Genomic DNA, 16,437 nt, shown 5'->3' on the forward strand with positions numbered 1-16,437 from the left:
TCATATAATAAATCAAACACAGTGGCACCCTGTCCATCTCTTGCTATTTTTGGAAAACGCCCCTTATATACACTTACTTCTATATATCACATGAATAACCAATCAGAAGCTCAGAATATCCCCCTAGTGGCTTTTTCAGCCATTTTAACAGGCTTGGCCATCATTTCTTTCTTTTAAACCAATATTTCAAGGAGGTAGGGTGTGTCTTTGGTCTGATCAAAATTTCATATTTTATTAATCTAAAATACATCTTAGTTACTAAGCTTGATAAATTATAGTGGAATTCTATGGTAATAATGTAGTAATTTATGATTTTTTAGTTATTCAAATATATATATAAAACCTAAACAAAATTATTTGTTTCATATCCTCCATGTGCAAAATTTTTAAAGATTAAGCAACCTACGTCAAGCAGTAACCGAGTACAAAGGTTGTAACTAGAAGAGATAATTGTTTGCTTCACTTCTTTATCTACTGTTCTATGTTTTAATAAAAATAAGTTTAAGAACTTATTTCTAAATAACAATAATTTATATACATATATAATGTATAATAATTGAAATGTGACTGTACTTTACAAAATACTAGTCTACTAAAACACATCCAAGATAACTTACTTAGTACATAAAGGTCAGTTTTATGTCATTAGATATGGTAACATATGTGCACATGAGTCACGTCATTGTAATTTCTGTATTGTTAGCCAAGCAAGGCTGAAAGGTCAATATATTATAAAAATTATAAATATATATAAATGTATAATATTATGAGATTTAAGCTATTTAGTCTAAACATTTATGTTTTCATGTTATAATTTGTGTTCATTCTATAATGAAAGAGGCATAATATAGATTTATTTCCTAATTTTTATGGTGGTTATGAGATCGATCAAATCTATTGAACCCATACAGAGATTCATTACTTAAAATATAAAGTTTTTTCTTAAGAAACGTTTGATAACTATCTGGACATTATAAAGACTTTGCAGGTGAAATTTGAAAATTTTCTGATGCATAAAAGTATTTCTAATCTTAAAATAAAAATTACTTTGCATGTTAGATAGGCAACATGCAAAAAGAAAAAAAGGCATGATAAAAATACTCAAACCTTAAGACTTAATTAAAAGATTTGATATTCTGCATATGAAAGCATTGTAATGTTTACTGGTAAACTGCCAAATTTTTTTAACATTCACTTACTAATTTAAAAGTTATAGCATGAAAACTATAACAAGCACAAAATGGTTACGAGTTCGGCCACAGGGACCGAGCCTGTGCTGAAAGAGTTAAGTGTGATACATGCACTCCAGTGGCTTGCAGAAGCTAGATTCTGAGGTTTCTAAGGGCTAAAGTTATAATTTTCCTATACTGAAATTTTTTTCCAAATAGGTACTTACCTCCTCTCACATAAATAACTATTCTTGTTCAGTACTACCTCTATGTGCAAAATTTTCTTTTGCGCATGTCACAAGCCTTGAAGGTCCCATTCATTTGGAATTAACTGACTGCTATGTGTCTCGTATGAAAATCATCATGCGACAACCCTCCACCAATAACAGTGCAACATACTCTCTTCACGCATGTGACTCCCTCTATTCAATTTTATCGACCTATCACTTCGAGTTTTAGGCAAAAAATGGAAGCAACAGTTTTCAGTGGAGAGGAAGGATGGGAAGTGTGAGAGGATGTAAATTCCTATCGGAAATATACTTTCAGTAGAAGAAAATTATAACTTCCAATACAGCACATTACCTTCTCTCACATAAATAGTTAGAATCCCACATTGAATAGGTGGAGGGACCGATGAGAGGGAAAGAAAGAAACATCCTTTGAAGGCATCTGAAGGACACTCCCCAAGAGAAGCTTTTCAAAATTGAAGATCTGATGTGGGAGACTGCACCACTTCTGAACCAGTTATACTCTTTCCCTATCATGGAAAGATGTCGCATATATGGACTGGAAACTGGAGGAGCACATCCAAGCTGGAGAGAACTATGGTAGGATAGGGATCTGAACCATATGACATTTAAGAAACTCAATGCCAGGGAAACATAAAAGTCAGTATGATTAAAAGAATGTGCCCCTAGGTATAGTGGCTAGGGCACGATGGACTATACATGGAAAGTGAACTACATCCAAAACCCATGTTGCTGGGAACCAACATCCACGAGGGGGGTAGAATGAGGATCATACCATTGGTAAGTCAACTACAATCCAAAACTTTGCCATTGGGTACCAACATCCATGTGGTGGTAGGAAAGAGGATCATAATGCCGGCAGGTTGACTACAATCCAAAACCCACACCACCGGGAACCAACATCTATGTAGTTGTAGGAAAGAGGATCATAGTGCCGGCAGGTTGACTACAATCCAAAACCCACACCACCGGGAACCAACATCCATGTGGTGGTAGGAAAAAAGGATTATACTGATGGCAAGTCAACTACAATCCAAAACCCAGCCATCTGGTGAGGGTACGAAAGAGAATCATACCCTCTTCACCTCAAGTTCATAAGACCAAAGGGAATCTCATACCCCACGACCCATGAATGGGCTACATGATAGTGTGAGAAATTGACTGATCGATCCGGGAATCTGACACAACTGGCATCTAAAAGACGTCTGCTTAATGTAAACCATCTCACTCAAAATTTTAAATTGACAGGAACCACACCAAGCATAGTAACATCCTCAGAATAATAAGAACATCAAGAACCATAGTAATCTGCATGGAAGGGGAAGAACCATAGTAATCTGCAAGTACTTCCATCGTGACCCACAACAAGGACGGAGTAACAAAAGTATAAATGAGTGAGGGAATAGAGACAAATGTAGTACATGTGTGAGGACTTATGTTTGTCTAAATCCAAAACCCAGCCACTGGGAACTGACATCCACATGAGGGTAAGATGAGGGATCCCAATCAAAGTGGAAGGTTGTTGCATGATGATTTGCAAGCGAGACATATGGCAATAAGTGGGAGATTCAAGGCTCATGGCATGCACACAAAAAAAGTGTATAGAGAGCAGCACCGAACGAGAATAGCTATTTATGTGAGAGGAGGTAACGTACTGTATCGGAATTTCATAGATATTTGTCATTAGTTGCATCTGTAGCCCTTCTGAGATCCTGGCTTGGCCTCCTGGTGTATTCTCTTATGGCCTGGTATTTGTGCCATAATCTTTTGACCACAGATTGTGATACCCCCCATGACCTTTGGCACCTCAGTCTGGGTGTGGTCCTCCTGAAGCAGTGTGACATTTCTGCAAACTTCAGTTTCACTTAATTGGTTTCTAATAGCTTGCACACTCTTTGCAAAAACTAATACTAGCAAAAACATCCATAAATTAAGCACTATCTCAACAGTAAACATCTTTCCTAATCAGTTAAAACTAACTTTTTGCTTTGCAGAATTTGGATTCTTTCTCATAAAGTCCTATTACATAAAGAATCACTGGTGAATAAACTTGAAAACCCTAGTTAGGATTAGTATAATCCTCTAGAGTAAGCATTCTAAATTTGAAGAAAATTAATAATTTAAAAATTTTAACAAACCTCATTATCCTTTAGTTTTTTGTGAATAATGTAGCTGATGTAATTCATTAAAAAACACTTAATTCTATTGGTGTTTTGTTCTGGTAAGTTTAATATAGCATATAGTAAAATTTGCTTATATTACTATCTTATAAATATGGCAAAACAAATCACAATTAAGTTAGAAGTTGAATTAATCAGATAATATATATATCATTAGAAATTTTAATAATTTCATTAAAAAAAAAAAGTTATTGAAGGCTAGCCAAACCAATCACAAAAACATATGAAATGAAATAAAAGCATCACTAGATAATATGGGAAAATATACAGATAAGGAGTTCACATACAAAGAAAATTGACTAATTTAAGCATACCTTAACCAACAATTTTAGCCTAAAAATAAAACCAAAATTAGAAGAAACAACAACAAAAAAAAAACATAAAAAAGTGGTACATAATTTTTTATGATCTGTTAAAGATAAACAGAACAATTGAAATGTTTGAATATTTATATGATAAATTTATGACAGATTTATAAAGACTGTGAATGTTAAACTGATTTTTGAGCCGAAAATTAAAATCATATAGTATATAAAGTTATATATAATACAGACAATAGAGCGAGAAGGGTATTGTTATTGTGAAAATGAGTCCATATAAGTGTCAAATATAGCTCTGTATACAAACTCCATAGAACTCGTGATACAGCACCAAGAGGCTGTGGGATGCCAAACACTTTGGCTTTGAGTATTTCATACAAAAGATATATTTAAAAAGGGAAATTAAGCAGCTACCTCTAACTAACTCCCATTTAGTATTATCTTAAGCTAAAAAGCGAATACAATAATAATAAAAAACTGCTAATTGTCAAATTAGTAATTTAACCATCAACCGGTAGAATGAGGTTAGACTGACTCATGTTGATTTTTCAAGTTGATATTCCAATGCAGCTAGTGCTGCTCTCTACCTGTTATTTTCTGTACTCTATTCTCAATCAGTTGTTGAGTGTTGAGCAGAGTAGACATGCTGTTGAAGTTCTAGTTTTTACTGTTATAATCATTTATTTGTCATTTGTAGGTCATTCTGACCCTACTAGTTGAAGGCTAAAAAAAATTTATCTGAAATATAATTGTTTCTATAAATAAGCAAGAACTAAAAGTAAAGCATAAACTTTTCAAAATCAGTAATATGTTATGACTGTAATTAGCTATGTCATTAAGTTCTTGTGATAACCATCATTCATTACTGATAAAAAAAAAAGAAATGACAAAATAACTTAACTTAAAGTATTTTTCACACATTTGTGTCTCTTTATGGTTTCTTCCTAAATAGAAGGTTCATGGTGAAAATAACAATTTTCTTCGTGGCTTCATTCTTGACTAAACTACATGGATTGTCTCGTAAGGCACAAATAAATCTTAATTTGACAGATCTAAATAATTATACATAACCTTGAGTTACTTAATGTCACTTTTGAAGAGTTTGGGCTTTCTACCTCAACCATTTCTATTATTAACTGTATTAGTTTCATGTAGCTTCTTTAGAATTTCTGTATGTCTTCTACTGAAACATGAAATTTCCCTTTAATCTGTTGCATGGAATAGCCTTCACCAGTTAAAACTATGATTTCTACATGTGGCATTTCTGCCCTAGGAGCCATAAATGTATACACCACAGTACTACTGAGAATTTTTCTGAGCATTATGATGGTGTGGGACTGTTTGATTTGATGGTTGAATGTTAATCTCAGAGTAAATTATCAACATAGACTGAATCTGGTGCAGTTCATTTTCATACAAGAGTATGGATTAGTCACATAACATTTGCATTTTATATCAATGTTTCTTCACAGTTTCCATAATTATTTCCAATATTGCTTGTATATTGGATTCTAATGACAAAGATTAGAAAAAATAAAAATATGATACGAATACAAAACGTATCCAACAAAGAAGGCAGGTAAGAACAGGTAAAGTATGTACTGTATAAACAGACAAATATCATTGAAAATAAAAATGTAAATGTAGTCAATACAATGGAGGAAGAAGCAAAAAAATCAGATTTTCTGTTTTATTTTGGAGATTAGCCTACTTTAAAGACTAGCAAATTTACAGGCCTTGTCAATAATTTACTTAGAATATGCAATAGTACAAATAAATAAAACACCATAACTTTACTATTGAATACAGTTTGCCTATCCTACAGATTTTTAAGATTTAAAAAATCTCGTACATTTATTGGGTTTATTAAAATTATAGTTTGGGATTAATGAAAATTTTATAGACAATACATGGACAAATCCTGTCTAACTATATGTTTTATAGCACATATTACCAAACAATTATTCTTTTTTTTGGATGTGAATTTATTAAGAGACAAACATCAGATGTTAAAACTTAGTGGTCAAAATAAAATTAACAGAATATAATATTTCACTATAAAAATCACAATTAAAAGTAAAATTAAATGTAAAATTAAAATAGTGTTTACCATTTCAATTCTATTTTAAAGCAAGAAATATTCCACATCATAGAAATTGCACAGGGATAGTCCAAAGAAAGATAATACTGCATGGTATCAGTAAATTAATCTTAAAACAATAATAAGTGAATGCTATTTGTATTATACCACATTACATACTATTAAGTCTGTTTGGTTTAAAATTACAGATTAATTAAAAACCTTTTCTTTCTATTTCCAAATGTGATTAGTGGTTTGATATTATTTCAGTAATCGTAGTTTATGATTGATTTTGTAAGTTTTAGGAACATGTGGAAATACACATATTCTTACCTAAAGTTTTATTATATATAAATAATCAGGTATTTAACTTCACCATCTCAAGCCATCATAACACCTCAGCTGGAACATGAACACAAACATCCTGGGCAGGCCAATGGCAGGAATCACCTTGCTGATGTCTTAACACCATAACCTGTGTGTTGTCAAAAAGAAATCTTGTGAATTATATAATAAAGCATATTCCTTACTCGATATTTTATATTTTAAAATAAGACTAGACCTTTACTTAAGCTTTAAAAGAAACAACTCTGTAATAAAGCTGAATGAATGGTATAAATATTTAACTACAGTAATATGGTAGTATAATAAACAAAGTACTATCGTGTCCAGAGCACAAGAAATACACTCGCCCATTTGCCAATGACAAATTATGTTTTACTTTGATGCATTCATATTAAATTGAAGATTTAATAGAACTATTTGTATTTATAAAAAGTTGGCAGCTTGCTTCTTCTCACTGGCAATATAAGGAGCTTAACACAAGAATACTGTGTAGGTCCATGAAAATACTATAGGTGAAACAAAATATATGTACTTTCTGTTGTTAAGTAATGTAACTGGAAGCATGCTGTCTCCCTATCAACATTTTTCCCACCAAACCATAGCTTTGCAAGAAATAAGCCCAAGTTGCTTAGCACTTAAAAAAACTAAATGATATGGCAAAAAAATACAACATTAAAATTAAATTCACTATATAATTTTTTCATAAGTAAAATCTTTAACTTTTTGTTTCTAAATCTAGTTCTGTAACCGTTACTTTTATCTTCAGAATTACATGGCATAATTTTCAAAATTAACTATACATAGTTTCCTAAATAAAAGTCCCCTTCTTAAACTTACATCATCAAAAAATAAGTTTAAAGTTCTGTAATAACCACTACACTGCCAAGTTTCGTTGTGGGTCCCTGATTCAAAAGTGGCAAGTCTTTTAACCGGACTTCTCGAGTTCTTAAGGAAGGAAAAAAAAAATGTTATAGCATCCTTTCTTACAAACAGAATGCTTTTAATCTAGAGAATTATATAATGATCATGAATACACATAAGTTTAGTCTAGGAACATATAACAAAATGTTTATAAATTCACAACACATTTACTGAACAGACTCCTTGTTACACCAAAGATGTTACAGGAAGAAATATCTGTAAAATTAGGGAAATGACACAAAAAAGAAAGTGAAATGCTTTTAGTGAATATTTGCATACTAAGTAGACTTACAAAAACACTTAATGTTATAGCTCAGAATATAAAATAAGAATTATATTTTGTTACTATTCATGAATTGTGCAAAAAGGCCAAGCAAATTCAGCATTAACATTATTTGAAATACTAACAAATGGATAGTAAGGAACTGCAAAGTTTTTTAATGAAGATACTGGTGTAGCCAATGTACACCAGCATCTACAACTCCAGGAATTCAATAAGACATAATGAAACACAACCACTCTAAAGTTGCTAATAGTAAGGCATTTCTTTAATCACTCAAACCACCCAGGTATCTTACACAGGGTTTTCTATAATGATGTATCCAGACCAAAATTCATCCTTATTAACTAAAGAAGTGAAAACTAAGACTTGCTGAATTTATAACATGTTAGATAAGTTGCTTAACTCTATGAAGCCAGTGTGTTTCGATTTGAAGCATCTGTAATATGGTTTGTTTTATTGCACTGTGATAATACTAGTGGATGTAACAGTTTGAGGTTTCAGAATTATCTTCTATAGATTATGTAGCTACTGTAAATAAAATATCTTATTTTCATGTGTGATACTTATATGAATTTGCAGCTCTGAAATTTTTGAAAAGATTTCATTATATGTTTTTTAAAGAAATTATTAAAAATGCTTAGGTTTGTTGTAGATTTTAAATACAGACTTTTATGTCCTCATACATTATTTGAAAACTGTAGACTTTAACTGTGCTATAACTAAAGAAATAATGCAAACAGTTACACTGTGCTTATGATCACTGGCATACAATAAAAATAACTTTTCTACTATACCCAAATTATAAGCAAGCCAACTCTGTTTTTAAATTGTTAATCAGAAGGTTTCATTTAATACATGTAACAAGTTTTAAATCTAATTTTATAATTCATTTATATATATTTTTTTACAATTATTTTCAGTGATTTTCTTTGCCCATTCAAGGAGTTATGTAGGCTGATATGGAATAAGGCAAACTAGGCCCAAAACAGCAGCTTTGTTGGCATAATGGATCTTGATATGGTCAAGTGCAAAATCATTTACCAAAGCCTACCTCATCTTGTTCCACAAAAAAACATTTATTTTCCAATCATACTTTGACATCATAATTCAAATGAAATATAAAATGATAATACATGCTTTTTAGCAAGCTTTAAAAAAAACAGGTCTGTAATTGTAGCAAAAGTTGTTCACAAACATCTTTTTTTTCTTAGCAACATATTACCATGCTAAGCTTCCTGCCAGACTGAATGCCTTTTTTGGTTTTGACAGTTGAAAAGAACAGAAAGATTAGCAGCCTATGATTTCTTGAGGCTGAGTTAGTGGTTGTTGTTTGTTGAATTTCTCCCATAGCACACTGAAATATAGGCAATTACATCACACCATGACAACTAATGTTGAAAAACAGGGGCGAAGAATCAATAAATAATACTTTATCCAAATAACAAGGACAACTTATCACTATTTTCTTTAAAAATATTAACACTTTCCTCCTAGAGTGCTAAAATTGCCATATTTTGCTAAAACAAAGTCAGAAAAGTTATAATTTTCCTATACTGAAAATCTATTCTGATAGGTACTTACTACCGTTCACATATATATAGCTATTCTCATTCCATGCTGCCCTCTATATGCAAACATTTTTTTTTGCATGTCACAAGCCTTGCACTCTCACTATCCCACGATTATCATGGTTCTACTGCATCTTGCATGCAAATCGTCATGCAATAACCCTCCACCAATAAGAGTGCAACACAACCTCCTAATGCATGTGGCTACTTCCATTTGATTCTACTGAACTATCAGTTCAAGTTCAGGCAGAAAAAGAAGCACCGGTTTTCAGTGGGGAAGGAAGGGTGGGAGGAGGTAAGTACCTATCAGAAATACATTTTCAGTATAGGAAAGTTATAACTTCTAATATTTACATTACCTCTACTCACATATATAGCTAGAATCTCACATTGAATAGATAGATGGACTGGTGTGAGGGATATATAAAGAAGCACCCTTTGAAAGCATCTGAAGAATACCCTATATTGATGATTCTCTCAATAAAGAATCATCCTTGGTAGACTGCACCACTTCTGTACCAGGTATACTCTCCGCCCAGTGCGCAAAGAGGTGTTGCAAACACAGGCAGAAAAACAGAGGAGCACAACCATATGAGATAGAAAACAGTCAGATTAATATTTGAGCCACGTAAGAACATACTCTCAATCCTGATGAAGAGAGGCTGTAAATGAATCCTCTATAGACAGTAATGTGAGGGAAAGTGAAACTGGATGTGATCCAAGGTGCAGAGTGGTTGGGCACAGTGGACCATACATGGCCAATCACCTCCAGTCCAAAACCTCTCGTCCATGGTAGGAAGAGGGTCCACACTGTCTTTACCTCAAGTTATATAGAACAGAAGCATACACTGTACAAACCAATAACTTACCCAGTCACAGTCTTACGGAAGTTTGAAGAATGGGGACAGGTGGAAGATGGTATCCAGATGAGAAAAAAAAAGCTACACAATGCAAATGGTGGGAGATGAACGTATGAGGAGTAGTTCAGATTCCTGCTTGAAGAATTTCCTCCAATGAATGACGTAGGTGAGATGCCAGGGAAATGGTAAGGTGCCTGATGTAGTGGGAAGACACCTGGAACAAATTTCGAGAAAAAGAAAACAAGGAAGAATAAGCCAATCAAATCTAAATCCAAACCCACTTGGTAAGTGCTGAAGAAGAAAGGAAACAAACAGAGGAATGTTGCCAGGGGATGAAAAGCAAGAATGAGAACCAGGGAATGAAACTGTGTGGGAAGTATAACCACAAAGAGCACATACGTGAATAAAGGAGGGAGATGTAAGGAAGCTGTCGAAGTCTTAGAAAGGAAAGATCGATCTGGATAAAGGATAACATATGTGGAATGGTACAGAGTGAGGGAGATGTTGATGTCAAATATATCAGACAGATGAGATCCACAGGTTAATAGGAGTAGGAAGTAGGACTTATGTGAAAAATGGAAACAAAGAACTGGAGTATAATAGAGTATAGCTGAGGTAAAACAAGCAGTCAAGAACCATATTGACATTCCAATCCCATAGGACCACTCAATCAGGAGATATATGAATCCGGAATGAACATAACAACAAGGAGAGAATAACAAGGAGGTAAACACAAGATGGTACCAGTAAAAACAGAAGGTGTATGATAAGGCTGCTCAATATACAATGATAGACAAGACTGAAGTCCAAGGATCAAATAGTCAAATGAAGAAATTGGTAATAAGAGGAACGAGGGGTCAAGAAGGGGGAAAACCCCCATGTAATGTTAAATGGTGGAAGAAGTTCCATGTACATTGATAAACCATCATTGAGGAAGGGCGAATGGAATGAGCTAAAAAAGAAGTGACCTGCCAAGACAATCCAAACCCCTCACCAAGGACCTGATAAATGCCAGGCATGAAGATTGAGGATAGGAAGGGCAGGATGAAATACCAATGACAGGGTTGATGGAGAAAGGATGGAGTGAGAGGAAGAGGCAATGGAAGTACAGTATGGAGATAAAATTAGTTGAGGAAACCAGGGTTGTGCCGGCCAGTAAGGAACAATCAGAAGAACCTAAAACTGAGTGGCATGGGTAGTTGAAATCATCCTGGGAGGAGAAACACAAAGGTATTAATTGGTCTAATCTTGGCTGAACTCATCGACAGCAATGGCCTGTGGATGAAAAACCACAGACCAAAAAAAGGTAACATAGCATTGAGAAATGTGGCAAATGCATCCAGATCAGGCATCCCCCTCTGTAAGCATAGACACCAGAAAACATGAGGATCGAAGGACCACTCTGTGGGATAAATTCTGTCTGGTCTAGAAAGACGATCCACCACAAAGTAGAAAGTACCCGAAACAAGATGGCTGACAGGCTCAATAGCCCTTTTTGATAGAAGAAGCTGGACTGCTTCAGACAGACATTGATTGGTAATAGGATCCAAAGGTAACAGAAAGATAATTTGTACAAGAGAAAACAGGGATAGGTAAAGTAATTGGATAATAAGGCCTTCTGACAAGGCCTGAAGAACCCAATGATCAGTAACAAATTCCTGCCATATGGGAACAGAATTGGTCAAACGAGCCCCCACTGGACCAAAACCTACAGGATAGTCACCAGTATTGCTGGCAACAATGAGACCTGCTTTGATAAAAGTGATGAATGGCAGAACCCCTAGTTGGAGGAACAAGTATATGACAGGAGGGTGTTAGATGTGGAACAGGAACAGAGGTTTGCAAGGACTCAGGTTTAGACAAACAAGCAACCAAGGATGAAAGGGTCGAATGTTGCCTCACAGATTCCACATATCATTCCAAAGTTTCATGAACATCCCCCAAAACGAACCTTTGGAGAAATGGGGCCATCCACAAGTCCCGAAGGTAAGTTTACAGTAAATGAACCTGGGAAAGACCTCCCCAGAAGGTCCCACCAGCGAAGAAACCATATGTGGAGAGACAGAGTCCAAGAAGACAATCACACTAATGTAAAGGTAATGAAGGATAAAGTATCCCCCAAAAATCCCTCATGAGAATGGTGGAGTGCCTCAGAAAGGATGTGTATCGTGGACTAAAGAAGGGTTGCAAGGGTAAGATGAAGGTGGGAAAACTAAGCCTGGTATAAATGGACAGGACTGTAAGGGTCAGTCCCCCAAATTGGCTGTAGTGATTCTAACTTTTGAGAATTAAGAAAGGGGTAATCTACCTGATAGTAAGCCAAGGCAAACTGACTTGTGGCCCGTGTGGAGGGTGAGGCATGTGAGCACCAGCTTGCAAATGTGAAACAAATTAATCAGCATGAACCCTAACATCAGGAAAAGAAAGGAAAATCAAATACTAAGAGGAAAGTGTTTCATGTAATAAGGAAGGAATAGGATTAGAGGAAACTGGGGAAATGGATAAAATAAAACATACCTGAGAAATCATGTCTAAAAAGGCTGAATTAGGCCTGGCAGATTCCACAGGAGAGGAGTGGGAAGGCATAGCATAATTGAGAGGAGGAAAAAGGCAGTCAAAATCCTCATCGTCAGCTAGTTTAGAAGGAAATCAAGCAGGGAGAAGAAGGTCGACTCAGATAATGTTCAATCTCCTGACGAATAAAGGCTAAAAACTCCTCAGTTGAGTTCCCCCACCCTGAAGCTTGGGTATTTTTGGTAAGAGCACCTCCGAAGTGGCAACATTAAATTTGGTATTCCTCATAAATTTGTGAAATACTGAAAGTTATTCATATAAAAAGAAGAATAACTAAGGTACTTTTGCAGAGAACACTATAAAACTGAAAACAATATTAAAATTTAGAAATGGTCTTTCCACTTCGTATGATATTAATAAAGAAAAAAGTGCATGAATAGAGCACAATCAAAACACATCTTGACTGTAGCATTGCCAAACGAGAAGTGATAGTTCAGTAGAATCGAATAGATGGAGCCACATGCATCAAGAGGTTGTGTCTCAATCCTATTGGTGGAGGGTTGTCACATGATGATTTGAATGCGAGACACTGTGGAACCACGATAATTGTGGGGTAGTGGGAATGCAAGGCTTGTGGCATTCAAAAATATTTTTGCATATAGAGGACAGCACTGAACGAGAATAGCTATATATGTGAGAGGAGGTAATGTAATTTTATTGTGAGCATGCTGAAACCAACTCAAAATAAAAAATCAAATGCATCTATTTTTTTAAATAAAACCAATAAAAGAATATTTTCCCTAACTTTTTAAAGTCAATTGTGCAATTTTGCCCTTGTGGTAGACACCACCCATTTTGACATGAAATTTCTAAGGCAACTTCTCAGCAAGCAAACACAATTTTGAGTTCATATATTGCCCAGACTAAGCCTTCACTACTTCAGAAAATTCAAAACTTCCTCAGATAAGTGTCCTACTCGTAAAATATATATATAGTGAAACAAATTAGATGCTATTACGTTCAATCACTTTTAATTAACTGAAAGTGTTTTTTATCAGAAATTTGGAACAAAAAAGCTGATGTAATTGAGTTATCACAAGAAATTACAAAACATTTACATTCTATTTGGATTATTAGCTTATATCTATAAAATGCACTCAACAAAACCTCTACATACTTGATGCAAAAAGTTAAAAATGGAAACTGTGTCACAAGAAATCTTTATCTATACACTGTAATTACTCTTCTAAAGAAACAGGTATATGCTTCTTTCCATAAAGAATTTATCCTTAATTTATGATCTTTGGAAAATTGGTAAACTGTGCATGTGCAATATATTTTAACTTATGGCAAGTTTTGTTGAATTCTTCTCACAATATCTTAAGTTTATGGAATTTTAGCTACAAACTTACTTGTAAGAATTATGATATCACTTTATCAGACCTAAACCTTTAACCCGATGACTACCGGTACTAACTTTCTTAGTAGGCAATGTATGTGTGCATTTGTGAATTGAAAAAATGATAGAGAACTTATCTTTTAATGGATTTCTGATTTTATTTTTATAAATAGTAGCATAACATTCAATTATTTGTACAAAATTGTATTCTTTAATGAAGTTTAAAGAGGAATTTAATGAAAAAATTCCTAAAATACGTTTTAGACTGTAAATAAGCACCCTCTAAGAAGAAATTTTTTTCAAAAATTTTTAAGATATTTCCTTTCACCTCAGCACTGGCATAGATGGCAGAAATTGGTATCTAAACCTTTTTCTAGTCTGTTTTCTTTATAAAACTGCGTCTGGGCGTGTTAAACCTCAGTTGTAAAACTTTTAGCCAATCCTATAAAATAAAATTAAAATGTTTTTTTGTACATATATAAACATGAAATCCTAGTTAAAAATAAAAATACTCATTTATTGTTGGATGCAAGAAAGAAAAGGTTTGTTATAAAGTGACTTCATACACACTGGATTAATAATAATATCACAAGTAGGGTACCTCAGAGCTGTTCTTACTTTAAACGTTAAGATCCTATTTGAAATATAAACAAAGATTGAAATAACTTCAACTGGAACCACAAAGGTCTATGAACGAGGCTTCCACTCATTTCGAACTGAGGTTCACAGCGGCTTGCTTCTCGTGCCACCTATGGACGGAAATCACGCTTTCGCCGTTATGACTTTAAAGTTCAAATAGAGAATATCACTGCTAACAACATGAACGTGGCCCATTGCTCGGTGCCGAATTGCAACAATGACTGGCGTTATAAAGAAAAACAAGTGTCAAACGACACAAAAAAAAACAACGTATCTTTCCACCAATTCCCGTGAAAGAAAGACTTGGAAGAAATGGATTATAGCTATTAAGCGAGACGAAGGCCACTATTTCAAGGTAAGGTAGTCGTATATCATGATATTCGACTCATGAGCGATAATTGGGACTTGTGGCTTCGTTGTCAATGTTTACACAGATCTAATGCAAAACAAAAGTATATATTTAGTTTGTAATTTATGTGTGTTTGAAAGTATTCATTCAATTGCATGTATAACAGACTGTTATTACTGCTAAACTTATATTAAAATAGGCCTATCCCAGTCTGTGTTAACGTTCGTAGACCAGATCTATAATAAACGATGTTTAGATCTAACTAGTAAGTATGAAAGTAGTAAGTCAAGTGACGTCTAAAATAAGAACTGTTGCGTCAGCGAGGTCACGTGACTAGTGTCACGCCACCTCTCGAACCTTCGGGAATAGTCGGGAGATTACTAGATATAGGGTAGCTGGTATATATATAAGAGGGTGACAACGTGACGGAACAATGTGTGTGTTTCAACAATTCGCGCTAAAACAAACGCTATAACAACGAACGTGCTCAATAATACTCTCTGACTGCAGATCAATTACTCACTGTCTATTAAGTGTATCGTAAAGTTATATTCGGAAAGAATAAACCAGTTTTATTAAGTAAGGACTTGTGTCGCTAAAGTTTCGTCGGAACGAAGTTACGGAAAGTTAATTAACAAACGGAGACGTAACAGTATTTATAATAGCGGAAATTACTAATTCTAGTACAAAACAGAAAGAGGATGGTTCAGTTCAGTCTTATAACGACAGAACGAATTTTGAGTTACTTATTCCGAGTGAAACAATTTTATCTGGTGTAAATGAACGAAAAAAATGATACTTGTATCAGCAGATGTTATTGCAGCTACGGATTTCTTAATTAAACTAAGGATTGTCGAAATTTGCTAGGTCCCTTTTATTGAAAAGCAGTATTTTAATTAATGTTTTATAAAGCTGTTTTTGTGCGTCTTAGTTTGATATATTCTAACATGATGAAGCCTATTTACTTAAATATGTTTTTTAATATGCTATATATTATTGATATTCACAGAAACTGATATCTGTAAAAAAATATTTCCTATATTCTCCAGAATAATTTATTTTTGTGGTTGAAAAATAAAATACATCTTCCAAAATTACAATGGACCTGTTTTTTTCTCTACTGGAGGCCTATTATGGTTTGATGGTTAGGGCCCTCGTCTCGCAATCTGATGGTCAGTGGTTCGATGCGTGGTGTTGACTTCTCTCTAGTCCATCACTGGTAAATTAGGAACGGCTAGTGTCGCTTTTTAAAGAGAATAATACATGTCAAAATTATAGATTTGTTAATGTTTTTTTTTTAATTAACCACAAAGCTACACACGGGACTATCTGTGTTCTGCTCACTACGGGTATCGAAACCCTGTTTATAGCGTTATAAGTCCGTAGACATGCCGCTGTGCCACTAGGGACCCGAAATTACAAAGAATAAAAAATAAATAAAAATTAATAATCGTGAATTCGATGACGAGGAACCCACTTTGAGACTAATAATGTCTGGAGACGGCTTGAATGGGTAATGAAGAAAAACTTTAATATAAGTTGTGTTAAACTTATATTAAAGT

General features: G+C 34.2%; 1 protein-coding gene across 3 annotated transcripts in view; it reads right to left on the minus strand.

Moving 5' to 3' along the window:
- LOC106468684 (protein ABHD13-like) overlaps positions 1 to 16,437 on the minus strand; it is a 48,150-nt gene that overhangs the window by 2,834 nt on the left and 28,879 nt on the right. For 2 of the 3 annotated variants that reach the window (XM_022397049.1, XM_013929123.2), the window contains 2 exons: positions 7,180 to 7,287; positions 6,331 to 6,472 (listed from right to left, as the gene is read on the minus strand). In XM_022397049.1, the coding sequence (XP_022252757.1) occupies positions 6,386 to 6,472; positions 7,180 to 7,287 (195 nt within the window). In that variant the 3' untranslated portion in view covers positions 6,331 to 6,385. Of the gene's footprint in view, positions 1 to 6,330; positions 6,473 to 7,179; positions 7,288 to 8,768; positions 8,901 to 16,437 lie in introns of all 3 variants that reach the window. The other variant, XM_022397048.1, reaches the window with a different exon arrangement.

This window comes from Limulus polyphemus, unplaced genomic scaffold, assembly GCF_000517525.1.
Source record: "Limulus polyphemus unplaced genomic scaffold, Limulus_polyphemus-2.1.2 Scaffold3111, whole genome shotgun sequence".
Lineage (NCBI taxonomy): Eukaryota > Metazoa > Arthropoda > Merostomata > Xiphosura > Limulidae > Limulus > Limulus polyphemus.